At 38.1% G+C, this 22,379-nt stretch overlaps 2 protein-coding genes across 2 annotated transcripts in view; one reads left to right on the plus strand and one right to left on the minus strand.

Moving 5' to 3' along the window:
- Positions 1–9,415, minus strand: part of PAICS (phosphoribosylaminoimidazole carboxylase and phosphoribosylaminoimidazolesuccinocarboxamide synthase) — a 40,449-nt gene extending 31,034 nt beyond the window's left edge. Inside the window, exons 1-2 of the mRNA XM_041402968.1 lie at positions 9,028–9,415; positions 815–1,252 (exon numbers count right to left, since the gene is read on the minus strand). Coding sequence (XP_041258902.1) covers positions 815–1,252; positions 9,028–9,415 — 826 coding nt within the window. The remainder of the gene's footprint in view (positions 1–814; positions 1,253–9,027) is intronic.
- Positions 1–21,519, plus strand: part of PPAT (phosphoribosyl pyrophosphate amidotransferase) — a 42,096-nt gene extending 20,577 nt beyond the window's left edge. The window contains exons 2-11 of the mRNA XM_041402966.1: positions 11,671–11,737; positions 12,555–12,761; positions 13,313–13,425; positions 13,545–13,690; positions 14,945–15,017; positions 16,260–16,411; positions 17,635–17,762; positions 18,067–18,288; positions 18,774–18,894; positions 20,105–21,519. Of these exons, the coding sequence (XP_041258900.1) occupies positions 11,671–11,737; positions 12,555–12,761; positions 13,313–13,425; positions 13,545–13,690; positions 14,945–15,017; positions 16,260–16,411; positions 17,635–17,762; positions 18,067–18,288; positions 18,774–18,894; positions 20,105–20,274 (1,399 nt within the window). The 3' untranslated portion in view covers positions 20,275–21,519. The remainder of the gene's footprint in view (positions 1–11,670; positions 11,738–12,554; positions 12,762–13,312; positions 13,426–13,544; positions 13,691–14,944; positions 15,018–16,259; positions 16,412–17,634; positions 17,763–18,066; positions 18,289–18,773; positions 18,895–20,104) is intronic.
- Positions 21,520–22,379: the final 860 nt, after the last annotated feature.

Here is a 22,379-nt window from a genome sequence, read left to right on the forward strand (position 1 = left end):
TAATATTTTTCTTGACTTCTCCCATTACTTTACTAACTTCTAGTCTTACATTTGGCCAACATAGTTATCACCCTCTCACTTCAACAAAAAGTTTAATGTTTAATTCTGTTCTTAAAACAACAAGCATGTTTCTGGTTGTGCATACCAATAAAAATGTTTTAACTCTTGAGTAGTGTAGGTTCATCAGTCTACTCTAATTCTGCATTGATCATCCATTACCATTGTCAATAACCACCCACAACCAAAGGCAGGCTCTGCCAGCATTCTTAGTGCTGTTCCTTTTGCTATTTTCACCTTTCCTTTTGCTATCTTACTAGTATGGGAGTCTTGCTCCAAAGGCCAATCAAACTGAGCTATTTGGGACCATAAGAGAAAGACAATTTAGATGTTAATTTGTTTAACCAATATCTGTTACTATAGATTTCTTTTGCTCAATGTCTTAATTTTTCCAGTAACGTAGCCTATCTCTCTGATCCATTTCTGTTATCTAAACTGGAAACAGTCTCTCCTGACATGACTCTGACTGGAATTGTCTCTCTGTATCATTTTATCCTATGTCTTCATCTTTTTTTCTCTTTTTGCTTCTCAGTTCTCTTAAATAAGTACAAGGAAATCACTCAATCTGAAACTCTATAACCTGAACCTTTAACAAAATACAAAACTACTGGACAAAATAGTAGATTTCTATTCTGTGTATTTCCACACCAGCCAATCAGTTAATCTCTCTGTTTGTGCTTTTTGAGTTTTTTTAAGGTCTCTCTAGTGCTGGAAAACTAAAAATTTTAAATTACATGTTGGTAGTTGAAGTACTTACCTACGGAATCCTTTTCTGATTTTGCTTCTGTCCATTCTGGAGGCCTCTCACTTTCATCATTATCTGATTTACTTGCTTGTTCCATTGTGCAGTGCCCCAGAATAGCATCCAGTTCATTAAAAAATTTCATACTTTTAGTCGTACTCCCTGAGTCTTGGGCACTTTTTACACTCTTGTATTCATGTTTCAGATTTTTATATTTTGTCCTGCACTGCTTCCAGTCCCTGTCAATTCCAAACTTTTGCAGTCTAGCAGCAACCTGTTCAAATATTCTTTTATTTCTCACTGTCCCCTCCAGTTGTTGCTGGATATTCTTGTCTGACCATATGCGTATCAAAGCTCTGACTTCATTAACAGTCCAGTGTTTTCCTCCTTCATTTGCTACTGTAGGAATGAGAGCCGGTGGTTTGGAAGCCTCTACTGCTGATGCTGGATTACCTGCATTGTGTCGGGGAGGGAAGAGACACAGATACTTGTTATCTGCATTGGGTGGTTGGGTGGGGAAAGGACAGAGAGAATGGGAATGAAGGACACTGTTAGAAGATGGAGCAGGGTGACATTAAAATCAAGCGATTGGTTATTAATTTGTCAGCATTTTTGTTAATTCTGATATAATTTTTGCTTTCACTTGAAGACAGATCTTAAGATAGCACATGTACATTTAATTAATCTAAGAGGAACATTTCTTTCTTCTGTGTCTTAATACACTGAATTTTTACCTGTAAGACCTTTGGGTACAACTGATGAGCTGCTTTGTCCTTCAGACATTAGAGAGGAGAAGAGAGCTGTTGGGAAGATGGGATGTGCTGCATGAGCACAATAATAAATTGGCCCCAAGTCACTAACACTAGCATCAAGACTTAACTTTCTGCATTCATGCCATACTTTCGTTTTTACACACATGGAGAGATTTAACCTGGGTAAGGATCTAATGAATCTGATCCTTCTTTCTTAACAAAGCACCCCAGCTGTGGGGAGCAGAGGAATGGAGACTTTTGCGTAAGTAAAACATTTGTGTGCTAGAACCCAGTTCTCATGGCACAGAACCTGCACCTTTCTGAGAGCAGTCAAAAATATTTGGTTTTTTTTAGTGAAAATCTGTGAGTTGTCTTACTCTACAAAACTAAGATATTTTTGCATTTTCTCTGGTCTACAACTTTATTTTTTAACATTATGAGGTAAAGGTTGCCTCCTCATGCAATAATTTAAAACACTGAAATATTATATATTTTAGTTTTTTAATGTTTCCTTGTTTCTCTTTATGAATTTGCTTTAAGATTTTGTTTTGGTTATAAGACTAGTTTGGAAAGGAATTTCTCACGCATTTTCTAAAGCCTTGCAAAAATAACTAAACCCAAATAAACAAACTCAAAACCAGTTCCAGGGCATGATCAAATAAAGCAGCATGAAAATGCACAGTAACTGACAGGTTTTTACAGTTTTATCATACTGCAGTGATCAATGCCTTTGTCAGTGTCTTTTTCTGGAACAGCAAACCAGATTATGGGGATTTGATCCTTTATAGCCACTGAGGTACCTGTGGTGGCCACAGTATCAGACCCTTGATTGTGCACAGAGCTTCAGTGGAGCATATTTATAATAACCTGTCTGGGGACAAACTTGTCCTAGATAAAGCTGTTCTTTTCTAGTCTCCATAATTCATTCTAGTTGTCAGTAAGTTGTTCTAACAGATACCATTTTTTTTCCTTATAGTCCTGGGTTAATCAAGACTGCAGCAGCCAGCTCATAGGCGGAGTAGTTGAGAATGGTAATTTTCAGGTGGCACATCAGTTATGCTTTCTCCATTTCTTCCTGAGGCAGTGAAAGCAAATGCTGACTTACTGGTGAATCAAACCATAGGAACTGTCATAGATGATAACTGCCAACATCAGATAGGCCAGAGAGGAAAGGCCTAGGAAGATGGCAAGAAGAGAGGATGAAGAATGCAAGGAGGCGCTCTCTACACTTCCCAGTCAAAGCCATAGAGCACGGGGGCATCTGGGAGAAATAAAGCTTCTTTACTCTTTGCATAGACCAGTATTTCTCACTAGTCAGTTCATTTCCAACTGAGCTCACTTTTGGTTGTGGATATTAGTTCAAATGAGTTCTGGTGACTTAGTATATTGCTCACTTATTCTGCTGTATGCAGAGTGGAAAGTGGTGGATTTGTTTGTTTCTCATTCCATTTAAAAAACATGCTTATTCAAAATATCCTGCCTACAAGTACTGCTTTGAAACAAAGTTGTTATGGTCAGTGCAAAAATTTTCCTAATATCTTAAAAGCATTTTAGTCCTAATTTGCTTTTAAAAAATGTTTAAGCAGGATATACAATTTTTTTTTAAATCTGAGAGATGCATTTATGCTATATTTAATCTTCTTCTAAATTTCCTAAAACCTGAGAAATCTGCTGAAATAAAAACAAAATATTAGGCATTATAGATACAAAGGGGTCAACATTTTTCTTTCAGTGGTTTCTGAGATAGTGCCTGAAACTTAACAGACTAGAAGAGGTACTAGGGGAGGGCATTTTAGTACTAGTACATACTTGAGAGCCCATGCAATTGAAGTTATTTTGCTGACTTTGTAGAAAGCAGTTTCTTCAGAACTGAAGATTTTTCTCTTTGGCAGTGTGTTGAGCACTGAGAAATAAAAACATGTTCCTGTAAAATTTGATTCAGACACTTTCTGCGTGTTTTGTTTATATGCATGAAGTATTTTATGTGTGCATAAATTCCATGTGACATTCTGGTCTCTTCCTTAATTTCTTTCTATGCCAGGCAAGAGGGGTGTAATGTGTAACATAATAGCCATAGGCTTAGCCTGTGCCTTGTTTTCTTCCTAAATATGGCACCTTGCAGATTTTGTAATGGAAGTTGTTGTAACTGGACTGGAATGTACACTAAGGCATAGAGGGTATATAAAAAAATAGAAAGAGCATGTAGGAAATTCAGGACAGCTGCTGTTCATCTGGGCAACGAATCAGCACATCACTTGCTTAAATCTGCCTAAAATGTGTTTGTTTCTCCATTTCTTGTAGCTTCCCCTTGAAGGGGCTCACACCTAGGATGCTCTTCCTCCTTCTGTCTTGCCAGATTTATACCTTGCTTTGTAACTTTGCTGAGCAAAACTACTAGAGTAGGATGTTTTCCAAATGAGTTCTATGATTGGTTGGACTAAAGCTCTGCTGACCACTCCTTGGTTGGAGAGGTGATTTTGAAGTTATGCTGAAGACCACTGCAAGTCTGAATTGCTCTGCATCTCTCTCCTGGCTCAGGCCACTCACTCATGCTACTTTAAGCATCCATGTCTTAAGAAAATGAGCTAGGGAAAAGCCACGAGCTGACATGGGTATCCTCTCTAGCATTTGGCGTATTTTCCACTGGCATTTAACAAAATTACTGTGGTTAATGCAGTTTAACATGATTGAGCTATAGCATGGGATGTGTTTGGCATGCAGATGGGGCTGATGCAGGTCTTACATCATATACAGTGGTCAGTGTCTAGTGATGCATGACACTGCTGAGTGCTAGCTCTGGAAAGGAGATGGTGCCAGAGGCTGGCTGCATTAAAGCTCTACTGATCAGAAACAGAATGACAGTGTTTTCAAGCTGTCAGGAAGTGCTCTGACACTCATGCTGCTTTTTAGTTTATAATCTCTATGTACCATCATACTATACCTAGTTGAACTGGTCTGGCATGAGAGATAAAAAGTAGTGGATCTCCTGCAGCATCCTCATCATCTTCTAAAGAAATTGGTATTTCACCTGGGAAGGAAAGAGATTTTAGATGAAAAATAGGTATGGACTAAATTAACACTTTAAATTTAAATGTCCATACACTATGAGAAGATCTTTAACTTGGGAATCTCGACACTCAATTTGTAGTTAAATTAAATTTTAAATTAATTTAGCTGTCCCTATAAGGGGGACATGAGTTATAGGAGGCAAATAATTTTATGTCTTGTACATGAAGCCTGTTTGAAATGCTTTTAAAAATTCTGGTTGAAACTGACTTGATTCTAGTGACTTGTATGCTCTTGTGACTCAGTATTCAGTGTAAATAATAATGTAAAGTAAGAGACATACAAATAAAGGCAAACTTTTCACACAGATTCATAAAATCACAAATCCATTTATGTAACAAAATAAATTCCTAGAAGAGTATGAAGAGAATCAGGATGTTCTACAAAGAGCTCTGGAAATCAATGGAATTCATTAACAGTATGGGGAGAGAACCCATATTCATTGTGACTTGACAACAGGCATATTTGTAGCTGACAGGATTAAGTCTAGCTTTTTCCAGCATAGCTTTTCTACATTTGTTTAAAATTATAACATTAACATTATAGCAATTGCTGTGTAAGTATAAAAAGCAGCATATGTACGTCAGGTTCAGAACCAGCTAGATTTTCAGAGTGCAGACTTGTCAGTTTTTTTGTGGTAGTGTGCTGTTTTCTACATACCATGTTGACAGGAGGTTTGAAATGTTGCTTCCTTGTATGGGAGCTGAGCTTCTGTGAGCTCCAGCCAGGCAGGGCACCCAGATCAAAGCTCACAGCTCTGCGGTGGTTCGTCACGGGGAGCAGTAATGAGGTGCAGTTAGGATGCAATCTCCTACCCCTGACGTCTGAAAACTGCGTTTGAAACCATTATCTTAAATCCTCCTGGCTTTCAGCTCCTGTGACTCATAGATGCAGTGGCCTGATCTCTGACTGCCTGGCTTCCCTGGCAGGAGATGCTGCTCATGCTTCCACCTCCAGCGACAGGACTGGCATTTCAACTGCTTAAGAGCAGCAAAGCAAACAGGGAGAGGAGAATAAATTATCTGCTGGAAGGCTTCTGAGTGTGTGCCATAGGCACTAGCATGTGCAAGGTTAATTACATTGTTATATTAAAAGAGAAACTTCTTTTATTTTTAGTGAGAACAGTTACCACAAAAAGATATTACTATACCAGAAAAGCTACTCAATAAAATTATTGCACACTTGTTAAAAAAAAAAAAAGATATAAAATACTGCCAATGACACGTTGAAAAGTGCAGACATGGAAAACAATATGTAAGTGGCACTTTATTGTCAGCATTCCTGAAAGATCTTCCTGCATTTTAGTAGCTGAGTTTTCTGCCAGTCATTGCTGATGCATTTCTGCTCAGCGATAATCTTTCTGCATTTGCTGAGGTAAACTGAAGGTCAAGCAAGGTGACCACTGTCTTAATATTTAAACATAAAGAAATAAATATAAAAAGTGTAAACAACTTAAATTACTAGGCAAGTATTTTTTAAATAATGTATTTAGTTTATTAATCTTTGTATTTAACATGATTAACAAAATGGGAAGGTCATTCATTTGAACTGTAATGGAAGATACCATTTTTCATAGCACACCATCACTTCACATAGATTTTTTTGGTTGTTGATTAGTGCAATAATACGCAAACTATACTTGAAGAGAAGTGAATGTTTTGACTTGTAAGTTACAACTCTGCCTCTGAAATGTGTTTTGGGAGGGCAGAATGAACATCTCTGCTTACATTTCTGTATGTGCTTATGCTTATCTTTTCATGAACAAGCTGGGAACTGGTATGTGTTGCTACTAGGTTTGTCCTGAGACACCCCTCTCAGATTTTACTAAGATTTTCAGCAATAATTTCTTCGAATACACTTTCAAAAGAAAATTGATTCTACCACGTTTGAAAACCCTCAGGGGAACACTACTGAAATACCATATAGTCCTATAAAAAAAAGTAGTCTCTTTTCTTCCCTTCCTGTTGCTCCCGCTTCCCAGCAATCTCCCAGTAGCTGAGATAATGTAAAGACATGCTTTGCATCTTTACATTAAGCATGCATAAGAATATTGAGACTGAGGCTAAGCAGAATGATAAATATATGGTGAATTATTTGGGAACATGCCCTGTCCCCTGTCATGCTTTTTAAAAAGACAAATCAGTATAGCAACCAATTTCTTAAAACAAAATGAGATGTTCATGGTGGACATGTATTATTAGTCACAGGTTTTAGTTTGCTGATAGCACTTTGTTCTTGCTACCCAAGCCATAAGCCAAGACATCCTTGATTCCTCCAGCTCCCTCAAAATGAGATGTCTTTATCTGTTTTAAAAGAAGTGAGGGACCATTTTTCTCTCCTCCCCTGTAACACACTGTGGTTGAAAGGGAGAAGCCCAGGAGGGGTCCTGCAGTTGCTGCTGGGGCAGGAATGGGGGGCTGCCTTGGCCGGTGCCAGCAATTGCCTTTCCCTCTGCGGGAGCGACACTGGCAGCTCTGTCCCTGCAGAAGGACTTGAGAGCATCAGCTGCAGAGCCACTGATGCCAGTTTTGCCTTACAAGTGCTCTTCAAAGAACTGGCCTGGGCAGGCATCGGACTCTGGCTGCAGGTGGAATAGGACTGGGCCTGTAGTACTGTGTTAGTAGCTTGACTTGCATTCTTAAATAAGAAAGTTGATGATCTCACGGCTGTTCCCTCAGCCCCTTGTGGTGGATGTATGCATGCATTCTGCATAGCTGCAGGACACATTTCTACCTTAGTGTGCTTTAGTTGCGGCTCAGTTGCGGTTGTTGCAAAAATCTTGCATTTGAATTTTTGGATTAGTGTTGCATTATTACAGTTAGCTGCATTTTATTTTTGCTGGAGGTAGTAACAGAAGTGCTTGTGCAATCGAGGGATATATTTAATTAGACCAGCTTTAAAACCTGACTGTCCTAGTGCTTCAAAACAAGGCATGTCTCACGCAGGTAATTGTTTTTATAGATACTACAGTTTGGGATTCCAAATTGAAATTAACTTTTGCTGATACAAATTTGCTAGAGGTCTAAAGCAGATGAGAATCAGGATTACCAGGTGCAAGCTACATCAAAACACAGAGGATAATATAATGGCAGATCCTCAGATGTAGGACACTATCCTGATTTCATGTAGTCTTCAAAGTGTATCAGCTTGTATTAGCTTGCATCAGTTCTGTAACTTTAAATTTAAAAATGGATTGCAATTCACAGTGCAGAGAGCACATTACAATATTATAAAATTTCCATTTTAATTTGAAGTGACTTTGACAGATTACAGGCTTTCTGATAGTGATGACAAATTAAGGTCAAGCTTTTTGTTAAGGTAAACAATGACAAAGAAAAATGGCAATTTCTTTTCCTCAGATCTGTAAAACAGCATTGTAGAGGGAAACATGGAATGGTACAAGGACAAACTCAATGTCCAGCTCTTTTTTATACCTTTGACAATGACTCCTGGCAATAACGTTGAGTTTCTTGTTTTCTTAAAAAATATTCACAAAAGTAATGTAAATTGCTACATACCATGGGAACAAATTAAGCTTTTAATTTCTCTTTTTAGTCATCTTATTTTGGTACTTATAACTATCATTAGGGCTTGTGCTTCAGTGACATTTAGGATGTGACAAGGAGATTTGAGTGATGTCAAACAGCAGATTGACCCTAATGAAATGTTAATCAGAGCTTAAATGCATATGCAGAGAAGGTTGAATAAAACAAGAGATGCAAATAATTTAGTAAAACCCTCCTCAGAATAAAGGCAGCTGTATTCACTTGGTCTGCCATAAAACAGTCTGATAAATATGATAATTTTTACTTTCACTGCTAGAGTTTTTAATGAGAGATTATTACACATGTGTTTCTTGAATGTTAAAGTAAAACTGCTTAGACCTTAAGTCATCACACCTAAATATCAAGCTGATATATATATATGAGAAATAAGAATAAAAATCCTAAATTTCACTTGTATCACAACAAATAACGATTTTTACAACACCCTGACAGTTTCAACCTTTTATTTTCTTTTTCATTACGTTTACATCTGAATTGGAGCTCTAGAAAATCTGCTTCCAAAGTACTATGAATGACAGGCAAAGAGAAAGAAAGCAGCTTATTTTAGTTCAGCATTTCCACCCCGTGCAGGAGCCTGGACACTAGCAAGTACTCACCGAGGCTGCAATACAGGCAGTTAGCGTAATTTTGCTGGAATTACACTGTATTTACAGACTTCGACACTGGTGGGTGCTAACATTTTATTCCCCTGCGCGAGGCGTGCATCCAGTCACTTCTAACAGCGCTGAGCGCTGCCGGGGCTGAGCAGCCTCCACTCCAGCGCCAGCCAAGTCAGGCTTTGGTTCTGTTCCCTTTGGGTTTTAAGCAAAGAGAGAAAAATAGAAGCAAAAATATTTTTTTTTACCTTGCGTGCTGTCTGTTGTGGGGCTTGTGTTCAGCTGCGTCTCAGTCGCAGAACACCTGCCGTTTTCTTCTGCTGCTAATTGTGTGACAGGCTCATATCGCAATATGGCATCCAGATCATGGAAAAACTTCATGGTTTTAGTGACATCCCCAGAGTTGTGGGCATATTTAACCGTTCTGTATTCGTACTTCAGGTTTTTGTACTTTGCACGGCACTGTTTCCAGTCCCTGCACACTCCCAACTCCTGCAACCTTTTAGCAATGTAGATAAATATTCCTTTATTCCTCAGGGTGCCGTGCAGTTGCTTTCTGATATTTTTTTCTGACCAGACGCTTAACAAGGCTTTAACCTCCTCCTCAGTCCAATGCTTCCCTGCTCCACTCTCCATGTTGAAAGTGACCTGGAAATGATTCACTATTTCTAGCCAAGATTTTGTTTCCTAGGAAACCAGACGGCTGGTTGTCAGTAAGCTCCGCCGAGATGAAAGGATCTAGTTTTACTGGCTCAAGCTGCCTGAGGGGAGTAACTTGAGACGCTGCCTAATAAGCAGGCTCGGCGCTGGAGCCGCGCGAGGGAAGCGGCTCCGCCGGCGGGGAGGGGAGGCCGGGCCGGGGCTGACTGCTGTGACTCTATTTCGGGAGTCAGTGGGGGCACCAGGGTGTGAGAAGCGAGGCAAAAAGGAGTATGTTTCGTTCCTTTAAAAAAAAATCTCAAACCCAGCAAAACAAAGCAACGTCACACACGCACCCCTTGTGGCCTGGGGTCTGCCGGGAGGCCCCGGGCAGCCCCTGCTCCCGAGGGGCCACGGCCGCGGGACCGAGCCTTCCCCACAAGGGTCGCGTTTAGGATCGTGCTGCCCTACATCTTCACATCTCTGCGCGGTTTCCCTCTGAGCTGCGGGCCGTAGAGACACGTTTTATATATTGGTGATGTTTTAATAAAAGCTGGCATGCTTCAAGTCTGGTAAAGTGGTGCAAGCATTGTTGTAGTGACACTGAGATCCCATGCCTTTTGTCAGTGCTGAATGAAAGATGTAATCCAATGCCTTGACCAGGGCTTTCCTTGGGGTATCTGCTTCTCTCTTCCTAGTGATTTAGTTACTATTTAAAGAGACCATGACAGTATTAAAATGGAAACGTCCTGTAATATTAACATTGCAATTAAAAGTTGCTGAATGCAGTGCATCAACCCTTAAGTCTTACTACCAGTCTTTGTGTTTAGAGAAAGTAAATGGCTTTAAGAGCGTCTTCATCTCTGATTATTTTCTTTGAAGAACTGTGTCACTAACAGGGTAAATTTGTTCAGATAGGTGGGAAGTTTGGTTTGTTTTGCTTTCTGTAAGCAAGCATTCTTCAAAATTTTTGCTTTACATCCAACTGAGACTAGTAACAAATAAAGGGATTTTATGAACTGGAGAAAATTGGTAATGAGCATGTCAGTTGTAGATTAGCATTCATTCTATTGATTTTTGTGCCCAGTTCTCTTGTCGCTTGTAATAAATAATTCCAGTGACTTCAACTCAGTTAAACCAGTCCAGTGACCAACAGGACATTAATTGTCTTTCCCTTTTTAAGAAAAATATCTTTCCTATTCAGACATTTTTGTGTATGAGAGTGGGCAGGAGCTCACGCATCCACCAGTCCTGATGAGTATTGCAGGCACAGGCAGGCACATAGCAGCAGTTTTGTTGTAGGCAACAGTGCCTTATTTCAGGAAGTCTTTTAAAAGGAGATGGAGCAGCCTGCGCGGTTATTCAGAAAAAAAAAATCCAGTCTGCAAAGCAGACCTTTTCAATGGATAAGGACTGGATTACAAACTGTGGACAAGTGTACAGTGTTCTGCTTGCCTTGGGCAGGGCAGCATCAGGGGATCTGGGGTACACCCAGGGGACCCAGCAGTGGGAAGGGCTGGGGAAGACAGGCAGCAGGACAGGGAAAACACACGTATTTCAGCTGAATCAGCTCTTCTGCTCAACAAAGCACAGCTGCCAGCCCAAGGCTGGTGTACTTAAGAGAAGTATTTCTATTCGCAGTGACACTTGGACATCAGACTTGTTTTGCCTGAGTTCAGAAGCTGAGATGCCCAACATTAGCTTATGCACTCAGACGCTTTCATCATCATTAGAGGTGTAAATGCTAGCTTATCTGCCTAAGTGCAAAAATGCAAAAGCTTCTGCATAGGTGATCAATGGAAAAGACAATCCATTCCCCTAAGTAACACCATCAGTTTTTAATGACATCTGACAATCCTAAGCAGAAATAGGACCTAGTAGCATTATAGGACCTGGTACTATTGCATAGACCATTATGCCTCTAAAAATGGCTTTTCCAGTTAAGCAGCTGTTTTTACTTTATGCTCGTACTGAAATTGAAGTCCATTAAGAGTCTGAGCCAGTACTTACTGGTGAGAAGATTCCCACTGAATTTAGTGGACTTTGTAGGCACAAACCTTATGTGACTGTCTTAAAATAAAGCATAACACAGGCAAGAAACCTGCAATTAACACAGCAATTATAAGTCTGTAAAATAAAACAACAAACAACAAATTAAAATGCCATTTAAAAATGCATATCCATTGCATTTTTTAAATGTTAGTGTTTCATAATCATGTCAGTGCTTTATGTTAATTTTATTTTGTCCATAGGGGCCAGGAGAGCGCTGGAATTGTGACAAGTGATGGCGAGTCATCCCAGGCATTCAAAGTGCACAAGGTAAAATTCAAATAAATGGTTTGTATTCTTAAGTGAGATGCATGTAAGTTAGTTTCTGGTAAGAAACAGTGCAGTTAGAGAAAAAGTAACATGCTTGATAGGCTGTTCTGATTTTGTCAGAGTATCTGGTTTTGTTACCTGTCTTGAGTATATGCTTAAAACAAACTTGCCAACTGTTGTCCTGATAGGTGTTTCTGTGCATACAGTGGCAAACACACAGAAATTACCCAGAATATGCTAATGATGTCACAAAAACTTTTTACCAGAGTCACCCTGCACCTCAGGTGTTAACTCTGCAGATTTGGAAGAGCATTGATGCTCTTGTTGATCTTAAAACGAAAGAAAATACTGTTACAGACTATGCACAAGGAGATGGATGAGTAACTCTTACACTAGTGAGACTTGAGGAAGTGGCAATTACTTTACCCAGAGGTAGCAATAAACAGAATCTAAGAGAGAATGGAGGCCCGAGAAGGTCACACACACTTTCTCAAGCTGAGAGAATCATGGGGGTTGTTACAAGACGCATAATGACCACAGCCTTAAAAGTATCTATTTTTAGTCAGAGAATAGATTGTTCCATGAAATCTTCAGCACAGAAATGTAGATTGCTTTATTTAAAAACAGGACTAAAGGGATGTGATACAGCACTCTGACCTACTCAGCCTCTTTCTTTCCCATATCTTTCAGGTTATTTGCCTTTTTCTTAAAGTTCCATTAATACTACTGTATCAGCATTAAGCAGAAGAAGAACTTACAAAGTCACCAGGAAAATAAAACCAACAGAACATTTTTTTTCTTTTTTTTTCTCCCAAAGGGAATGGGTCTTATAAACCATGTCTTCAGTGCAGACAGCCTGAAGAAGCTGTACCCTTCAAACCTTGGTATTGGGCACACAAGGTACTCCACCTCAGGAATTTCTGAGCTTCAGAACTGCCAGCCTTTTGTTGTAGAGACTCTTCATGGGAAGATCGCTGTGGCACACAATGGGGAGCTAACAAATGCTGCACGACTCAGAAGGAAGGTTAGTACCTCCTTTGGGGGCTCTGGCATTGTTTCTTTCTGAGTGTGAGGCAGAAATGAGCAATATGGCTGCTGTGACTTTTGCTTAGTACCAGACTGTTTTGGGTTATGAAAGAGCTCCCTAATCAAAATAAATCATTTGGGGGGGGCGGGAAATCCTGTGAAGTGGATTCTGCCTTGACATCTCTTTCTGGATCTATTACAGGCAATTTCATATTTTCTCTTCTATAGTTTAACTCTCTTCCTAGAGCATGCAAAAAGCTAATTAAATCACCCAAACATGAATTTATGCCCTGAATGTTGGTGCCATTGCTTTTGGTTGCATGTGGAGCAAAGGAATGAGATGAAAAAGGAAAAATGTAGTGTTAGCATAGAAGATTTTACATAGTTGGTTTGTTGGAAGAAACTTGGCATTATTATGCTGTGATCACCTGAAGCACTGTAAAACACTTGTTCTTTGCACCAAGGTGTTGTTAAGTTCAAATCTGAGCAGTGTGATGTGAGATTTTCTTTTTTTAATGCTGGTAACACTTTTTGCTTGTGTTTTAAAAGCTTATGCGGCACGGGGTGGGACTGTCGACCAGTTCTGACAGTGAACTGATCACCCAGCTGCTGGCTTTCACACCTCCGCTGGAAAACGACGATACGGCCGACTGGGTGGCAAGGTGAGGAGCACGGGCTTCACACTCAACCCCAGCCACTGCACCTCGGCATGATGTGCAGCTGTAAATGCACACAGCTGTTCGTGTGGCTCACAGTTATGTTCACCTATGTCTCATTCCAGAATAAAAAACCTAATGAAGGAAACTCCAACGTCATATTCATTGCTAATTATGCATAAAGACATAATCTATGCAGTACGTGATCCGTATGGGAATCGCCCACTCTGCATTGGTCGCCTTATTCCAGTAGGGGACATGAATGGAAAAGGTAAACTATCTATCTATATATATATATATATATATATATGTGTGTGTGTGTGTGTGTGTGTGTGTGTGTGTGTGTGAATCTCCATATGCATAGTGTGTGCTTGAAATCACTGATATAAGTAATTAAAGCTACACTTACTGCGGTGTAAGTAGGTATATGTGATGCAAAAATCAGTTTTGAAAAATAAAGTTGGTAAGAAAAAAAATCATCTATAGGAAGTGTGCAAAATTCCATTCACAGATATAGGGAATCTTAGTGGCCTAATGATAGCCACAATTGAGCATCCCAACTGTAGTACAATTTAAATAATTGTCATTGCTTAAACAAGAAAGCACTGATGAATAGAATCACAAAGGGATTGAGATTGGAAGGGAGCTCTGAAGGCCGTGGGTCCAAATCCCTGCTCAAGCCAGGCCACTTAAAACCAGTTGCTCAGGACAATGTCTAGAAACAAGCCTGGTTTCTTCCTTTTTTCTCCTGTAGTAAGGTGGGCAAAAGTGCTGGATTACTTGCAGTGTATCTCTGAATTCCAAGCAGCCCAGTCACATGTGGTAACTGGACCATTACACAAGCAGTTTATGGAAAAAATTCCTTGTGTTCCTGTTCAGCCTGCAAATAACTATTTTCTTCACTTGTTGCAAACTAAAATAATTCAAAGGCAAATCAATAAATTCTTCCATATCTTTAGAAAACTGAGTAATTTTAACCACAAGATAAATTACCAAGATTTTTTAAGCATATAGACATTCCTACCCTATGTGACACAATTATATCTTTCCTATGGTTGACTCTCAAAACTCTCACTGGAATTCAGTCCAGCATCCATTGTAATCAAAATCATCTCTCTATCAACCTATTTAGCATAGGAGTAAGTAAGGAGTTTCTTGTGTCAACAAAAGTAATTATGTCTATCTAAAGTCACTGAACTAGAATTTGAAAAGTTTGAAATAGTGCAAGGATAGCAAAGGTAGTTACTTGAACTGTTTCTCTTCATGAGCTTGTAACTATGATGCTGTTACTCCACTTCTGCCTAGAACAGGTTTATGATGTTTATTTTGTGGATGTGTTTGCGAGTTTTTTTTAAGTAATGGAAAGGTGGAAACAGTGGAATGCTATACATTTTAGTTAGAAATTACTATAGTCTTCTATTGCACACTTGGAAACCATAGCAAGCCAGATATTGCAGCAAAAATGTGATTGTGGGGGGTCATGGTAGCAAAAACTGGCGACTCTAACTGAAATCTTTTACTTCAGGAAAAGATAACACTGAAACAGAAGGATGGGTTGTTTCTTCTGAATCCTGCAGCTTTTTATCTATTGGTGCTGAGTAAGTGGCCTGATTCTTACTTTATCTGAAAACTCTTCCTTAGACATTGATTAAACATTAAATCCCAAGTTGCCAAATTTCGCAATTATAACAACATGAAGACACCACAGTTACAACAACATGAAGGTTTAGTTTGCTGTGGAGGATGTTTTTGCCAGTCCTGGTTTTTGCCAGTTTATTTTCTCAAACAGATGATTGTAAAAAAAGAATTATGTGTGCAGAAAGTAACAGTAAAGACAACTACTATCACAAAGCAAGTGCCTCTTACTTGTTGCATTATACGTGATTACCCATATAATTTATTCATTTTGCCCTCATTTTCAGCAGCCTAGTTGCATTTCAAAATAATTCTTCACCTACAGAAAAGTTACACTGGTAGTTCACAGGCTGAAATAACCTGAGTTGTAGCATATGCTGTTTGGTAAGCTGGCCTCCTTGTTAGAAAAAAATCAACTGTTTTCTGAAACTTCTTTTCAGAAATTCTGAAATTTCAGAAATTTCTGTTAAGAAAAGCTCACTATGTACACAATCAGCTGGAAAAGCTCACTATGTAGACAAATCAGCTGAATCCTGTGTGTTTTCAATAAAGCAATTTTGTCTACACTTCTTCAGTAGCTAGTACTGCTTGCTACTGCTAGTTTCTGACCAGTGAATAAACACAGATTTGCTCACCTCAAATTTGTAAAACCTAACTATTCCATACTTCTGCAGATTTGAGAAATAGAAGGTATATTTCTAGTCAGCTTTATGTCATTTGGGGGTAGCTATCTGTCATCTCTAGACAGATATTTCTCTAGATTTGGCTTGTGAGGCAGGATTATTTTGGGTACCACCTCTATTCTTGACCATATTTCTTATATTGCACTGTAAGATTTATTAGCTTTCATAGAAAAGTTCTCTAGTATTGATACAGGACTATATTATTAAAATGTATTCAATCTCAATTAAGCCTGTGCAGTATGTCTTACACATAGGACAAGTACCATAGTTCTCTGATACCAAGTTTGGTATTTTTACTTAGTTTATTGATTTTGGATATTAATTCAGACTTTAGCTTTAGTAAGGGTCAGTTGTCTTAGCATGTTGATCTTAAACTGCTTCAGGTCAAATCCTAAGATAAAAGCAAGTTTTCATGTTAGGATGTTCAAAAACATTTTTCCCTGTCAGTTGACTCTTGTTTGTACTTCAGAATTATCATCCAGCTTGAGGACATTTCTAACTTCTCTGTATTTATTTTTCAAGGTACTATCGGGAGGTCCTTCCTGGGGAGATTGTGAAAATATCCAGGCATGATGTCCAGACACTGGATGTTGTACGAAGATCTGAAGGAGATCCATCAGCATTCTGCATCTTTGAATACGTTTATTTTGCAAGACCAGACAGTATTTTTGAAGGTAAAAAATGTTACATACAGAGCTCTTCCCTAAATAGTGTAAGAAGTTATCCTGGAGCACAGTGACTGTGTGATCATAGTAGAGAATCACTGCATATAAGCTTACAGAGCACAGCTGGGACAGAATGGGCTGGCAAATGTTTTGAGATAAAACTCAATAGGAGGAGCATGTAACATCACCCTCCTGTTTCTGGATGTGGATTCAGCCTCAGATAGGCTGCCTGCATACTCCTATGGGAGGGATGAAAAGGGCCACAAACATGATTAAGGTAGATGAAATGTCTTTTAAAAGTGAGAGACTGAAGAAAGGAACTGTATTGATTCTGAGGAAACATTTTAAAAATTAGACTGGTAAAATAGGATTTAGAAAATAACTTGATTTTGATATTTTTCTTTGCAATAAGTGTCATTTCAGGAAGATGCTTATAATTTAACTCGTAAATCTATACATTATCTAAGTACTTGGCATTGTCAGTGTAATGCTTTTATTATTATTTCAATAGAAGCTCTCAAAATACTAGCCAGGATTCTCATATCTGGCAAACAACTTCTTCATTGCTTTCTAGGGACATGCTATCCATTGATCCAGTACAATTCCCCACCCTTATAAAGCCAGTTTCACCCCAAATTCCTTTTCTTTCATGATCGCCTTACCCTTCAGTATCCTTACTTCTCACATTCTGTGGTACTGCTGCTGTAGCTTTTGCTATGCCTCATCTCATCACAATACTTCCAGTTCCTTCCCACGTTGCAAGTTTTTTTAGGACCTTAAAAGCTTGAGTCCCCTTATCCCCTTACTAAATTCAGGGCGGATTTTGCCAACTGATTCACAGTCAGTAAGTGGACAGAAACAGACAGAAGGATTGCATAAATTTTGTCTGTTGGAAAAAGCAGTCTAAAAATAGAATGTGCATGTTATGGACAGGCAAAATAATTTATATTTCTTCCTGCAGATAGATTTTGCAACATCCACAGCACATTTAGTTAGTTACCCAGTTAGGGCAAATTGGATTTTAGTTCTCCATATAGTGACACAAATGTGAATGTTAGAATGTGACATTATGGAAGGAAATAAAAAATGACCTTATGCAAGTGATTGCTTATTAGTTCTGGAACTTTTCTGACTGACATCTATGCCTGCAACTTGACAGAGAAATTCATACAGAAAACTGAGAGGAAGTGTGAATCATGCATACCAAGAAAAACACTTCTTTCTGTTCGTAGGTCAGATGGTATATTCAGTCCGCAAAAGATGTGGGCAGCAGCTTGCTATTGAAGCACCTGTGGAAGCAGACCTGGTCAGCACTGTTCCAGAGTCTGCAACCCCAGCAGCTCTTGGTTATGCTCAAAAGGTAAATGTTACCTTGTTCCTTTTTTCCCCCCAAGCATTTTTATACACATCTCTTTATGTAATGGACTATAGTGATGTTGGCTTTAAAGTTGCATATTGATAAAGATCTATATCTTCAGTATGTAGGCTACTCTTACTGAGTCCCCTGCCTTGTTTTTTCTGTCATTATTCCTCTATATTAAGGTGTGAAAACATTTTTTGGTTACTGTGAAGTCCTACTAAGTCCTAAGGTCACTTTAAAAAACAGTATCTGAGACTAACAAGTCCTTCTATATTAATTCTGTTTAACTGTGTCCTGTTTGCAGTGTGGACTACCGTATGTGGAAGTACTCTGTAAAAATCGATACGTAGGGAGAACATTTATCCAGCCAAACATGAGGTTACGGCAACTTGGTGTTGCAAAGAAGTTTGGTGTTCTGTCTGATAATTTTAAAGGCAAACGAGTTGTTATCATTGATGATTCAATTGTGAGAGGCAATACCATTTCACCCATAATAAAACTACTGAGAGAATCAGGAGCCAAAGAGGTAAGTAAATTTTAAGTCAGTACAATACAGATGTAAATGGAAGTTGATGGGAGGTTAAAGCACAGGGGTTGACTTCATTTTACCATACATTGTTTCTTCATTTAAAAGGGCAAATGTGGAAAAAAACAATGGCTAGTGTGTGTTTAGTGTGAAGATAGGTCAAGAAGGTTCTTTTCTATGAGTGTGACTTTTCAGTGATTGGGGTGACAGGAACAGGTCTCTGCTTACAAAGCACCACAGAAGAGGAGTAAAATCAGGATGGAACCTTCTAAGAACATTAGGAAATACTGTAAAAAAAAAAGTTCTAAAACTGTCTTACCTTCTCCTGCTGTGTTGGCATCTGATAAAAACGTTATCTTTTAACCCTTCAGTGATTTCTGTGCCGTGCTGTGTTCTGTTCAGTATCACTGTGTAGAACTGAGACTTTGCTATTATCTGCTGACCATCAACTTATATCTGCCTGTTTTGAAACTATTTTTATTCAGGTGCACATCCGTGTAGCTTCACCTCCTATAAAATTTCCTTGTTACATGGGAATAAACATTCCAACTAAAGAAGAACTCATTGCTAACAGACCTGAATTTCGTGATCTTGCAAACTATATAGGTAAATGCTACTTTCTTTTTTTTTCCCTCTTGTAAGAGTTGTCAACTGTATTGTATAATATTTCAAAATAATGGTAAGGTTGGTAAGCTAGGTTTCTGCATTGTGAATACTCTATGGATCAAACCAATTCAGCTACATACTTTTTTTTAAACATAGTTAGGGATCTGTATTGGTCAAAACAATAGAAGTATTAGAATAATTGCATAAGCATAAGTTGCAAATAAAGTATGACAACAAAGCTTTCCAATACTTAAAGCTCCTTCTGAGAAACTTGACAAAAAGAAGATATTGCAGTCAAAATACCAGGAAGAAAATAAGCAGTGAAAATGTGTTCTATATTGAAAAGTGGATGTAGTTTCACTTGCATTGAAGTGATATTCATAAAAATACATTTAGAATATGTAAACACCCACTGAATTTTCTACAAATTGACGTTTATGTAAATAATTTTAACTGCAGTATATTTTTCACTTTGAAAGAAATTACTTTGAAACCAATCAAAGAATGTTAAAAACCTTCTGAAATTTTGAGTTGTGTTTGCAGCAGAACAAAAGAAAGATTGACAATTTATGTTCCACTGTAAACTCCGATTTCCTGCGTTAAATACTTACTTTCAGTGTCTAATACTGTGATGGAATCTTTTTCCCCAAATTATTGTGAAGGTGTATGGAAATATTTCAAGTTTGTAGGATCTTGTTTTTAAGTATTATTCACCACATGAGTGTAAAGGATAGAAAACTAATATGAAAAGGCTATCAAACATTCTTACTGCTAGAAAATTTGCATGAATTGCATAAGGATTTTTTTTAATATGATGGTCTTCCCCTCATCCAGGTCCTAGAAAGGCTTGGTAGTCCTTGGTGCTCAGATTTGGGAAGCACTAGCCACACACACATCTACTTCCACACCTGAACTAAGGTTAACTCTGGGAGACCACAGGGAGCTCAGGGAGTTTTAGTACACACTCTGGACTTTGGTTCTGTGTTTGCAGTTATATGTCATGTATTTGTTCCCAACAGAACCTTCTGTCTAGATTTCAGTGAGTCTTCTCCCTGCACACAAAGCATTTGAGAAGGGCAACACATACAACAATCTTAAAATTTTTCAGTCATTCTTTTCCATAAAGTATGATAATGTGACTGCATTTCCAAAGAGCATTGCATTTGGTACAATATTGCAGCTTTAACTGATGATCCTTTATTTCCTCTAGGAGCAGACAGTGTTGTCTATCTTTCTGTGGAAGGGTTGGTATCATCTGTGCAAGAAAGCATCAAAGCAAGACAAGACAACAACCCCAAAACCCACAAGTCATTTATTGGAAAGCTTGGTCATTGCACAGCGTGTCTCACTGGAGACTATCCCGTTGAGCTAGAATGGTGAACTTTTAGTGGATGGACATCATTCATATGTTGTTGAATGTATCTTTTTCAATGATGCCTTCTTGCTAGCCTTCTTGCATTTAGGTCAAACAGAAGCCTTATGACAGTTAACTAATTACTGTTACTAAAACACATCTTTAAGTAAAGACTTACAGAAAGTCCAATATGCTGATGAAAACAATGTAAGTAGATTAAAATATAAAATCATATAGTTTTGATGCACATTTGTGCCTTCTATTTTCTCACAAAATGCTATAAAAGCCAAAGGTTTTTTAATTATGTAGAAGTCCCAAAGTTTGTTTTTTTGGTCTTGCCCTAAAAGCTCCCCCATTAGACTTGTTCACAAAGCACAAATTGTGTGATGATGTAACTTCAAATTATCAAAGTCTTAGTGCAAAAGTATCTGAAGTTTGCTTTTCTCCTTAGGAAAAATACCAGATTCTGAAGACTGAAATTGCTTCCCCAGCAGTTGTTGCTTAGGTTTTTTAAGAATAGAAGTATCAAACTTCTCCTTACAGCCTTTTTTAATTGAGGCCTTTGTAACAGATCCTATGCATATGATGTCTAACATGATTTTTAAAAATGAAGACTCAGGGAAATGCTCAGCCAAAAAGCTCTCTAGTTTTGTAACTTTAAAATTCTGTTTTAAAGTCATGTAATTACATTATCTTTGTGTGCTTCTATCAATTGCCAATATAGTGTGGAAGAACTAAAAAAATACTTGGCATTGCCATTCTTCTTTTTTGTTTTAAGCCTTGTTTTCTCTGGGATAAGTCTGACAATTTCTGAAGTGTACTTTTCATTTGTCAACATCTAAAGTAAGCTAAAAAATCCGAACTTTCCATACTTAACAGTAAAAATGATACATCAAAAGAAGATCATGGGTTATTTTGGTTATAGTCTTACTTTACTACATTACTGCTGTTAGAATAAACAGAATGTTTTAAAAAATGCAAGTGTTCTGAAGAACCATTAGCTGTTGAAAGCATTGTGTTCAGCTGGCCACAATTACAGTTACTGGTATACAGGAAGATCACTTGGACAATGAACCACTAGCTGAAAATGGAAAAGCACCTTTTCATAACTAATGCAAATTTCCGCACAATTTTAAAAATAGTTTATATACCTCAGTCTTTCTCACCGAATACCAGCTACTTAATTTTAGATTTTCTATTGAATATTGTGTATTTTGGCCTTATAATTGTTTGTGACACTGTTAAAAAATAAATAGAAAAGTTTAAGAGCTTCTTCCTTCCCCATCATTTTCCATATAGTTGAGAATTACAAGATTGCTGATTAAATTCAAAAGGGAGTTTTATGTGGGATTTGTAGCATTTGTGCCTCATTGACAATCGCAACACAAAAGTCCTAGTTTGAAAAAGCATGTAAATACACATGCTTTAATGAAGTCAGGACTGTGACTTGTGCAGTGAAATCAGAACCCACTTGCAGCCAAACCTGTGGGAGAACCTGGATGTGATGAGCACGGGGTTTCATCAGTACCCAGATCTGCATATTGGGGGATGTATGTGGATCTCTTCTAATTAGGAAGTTTGGTTTGTTAAAAAGAACCGTAACAGTCCATCTGGACAGTAAATTGAACAAAACTAGAACAGCCCCTCTTCCTGGTTAACTAGGAAGGAGTATGAAAAAAAACAGAAAAAACTATTGTGAACATTTTTCACTGTTCTTCTTTCCTACAATCAAAAGAAAGTAATTTTTAGAAGGGCTAAGTTGAGCTCTTAGATTACAAATACATCAAATACAAATAAAAAAAGGAGCCCTTTATATGTGAGATAAACATTTAGATGCACAGTGTAACCAGTCTGTCTGAAGTAGTCCACAGGACTGGAAATGAAACTTGTGCAAATTCTCTTTTAAATGTGCTTTCAACAAAATGCTATTTTTGAAGTCTCCTAATAATTGCTTTATCACTAATTAATGTGATTTGAGCATTGGATCGCATAATTCTCATTTAAAAAAAAATTAGTCCCATTGTCTTTTCCCCCCTCCACATTATGCAAATGAAATTCTGTCTGCTACTGTCAACACTAATTTTTTAATGCACTGCAATGCTGAATCTTTATTATGTATTTTTCAAAATCT

The sequence above is a fragment of the Onychostruthus taczanowskii genome, unplaced genomic scaffold (genome assembly GCF_017590055.1).
Source record: "Onychostruthus taczanowskii isolate IOZ18803 unplaced genomic scaffold, ASM1759005v1 scaffold2, whole genome shotgun sequence".
Lineage (NCBI taxonomy): Eukaryota > Metazoa > Chordata > Aves > Passeriformes > Passeridae > Onychostruthus > Onychostruthus taczanowskii.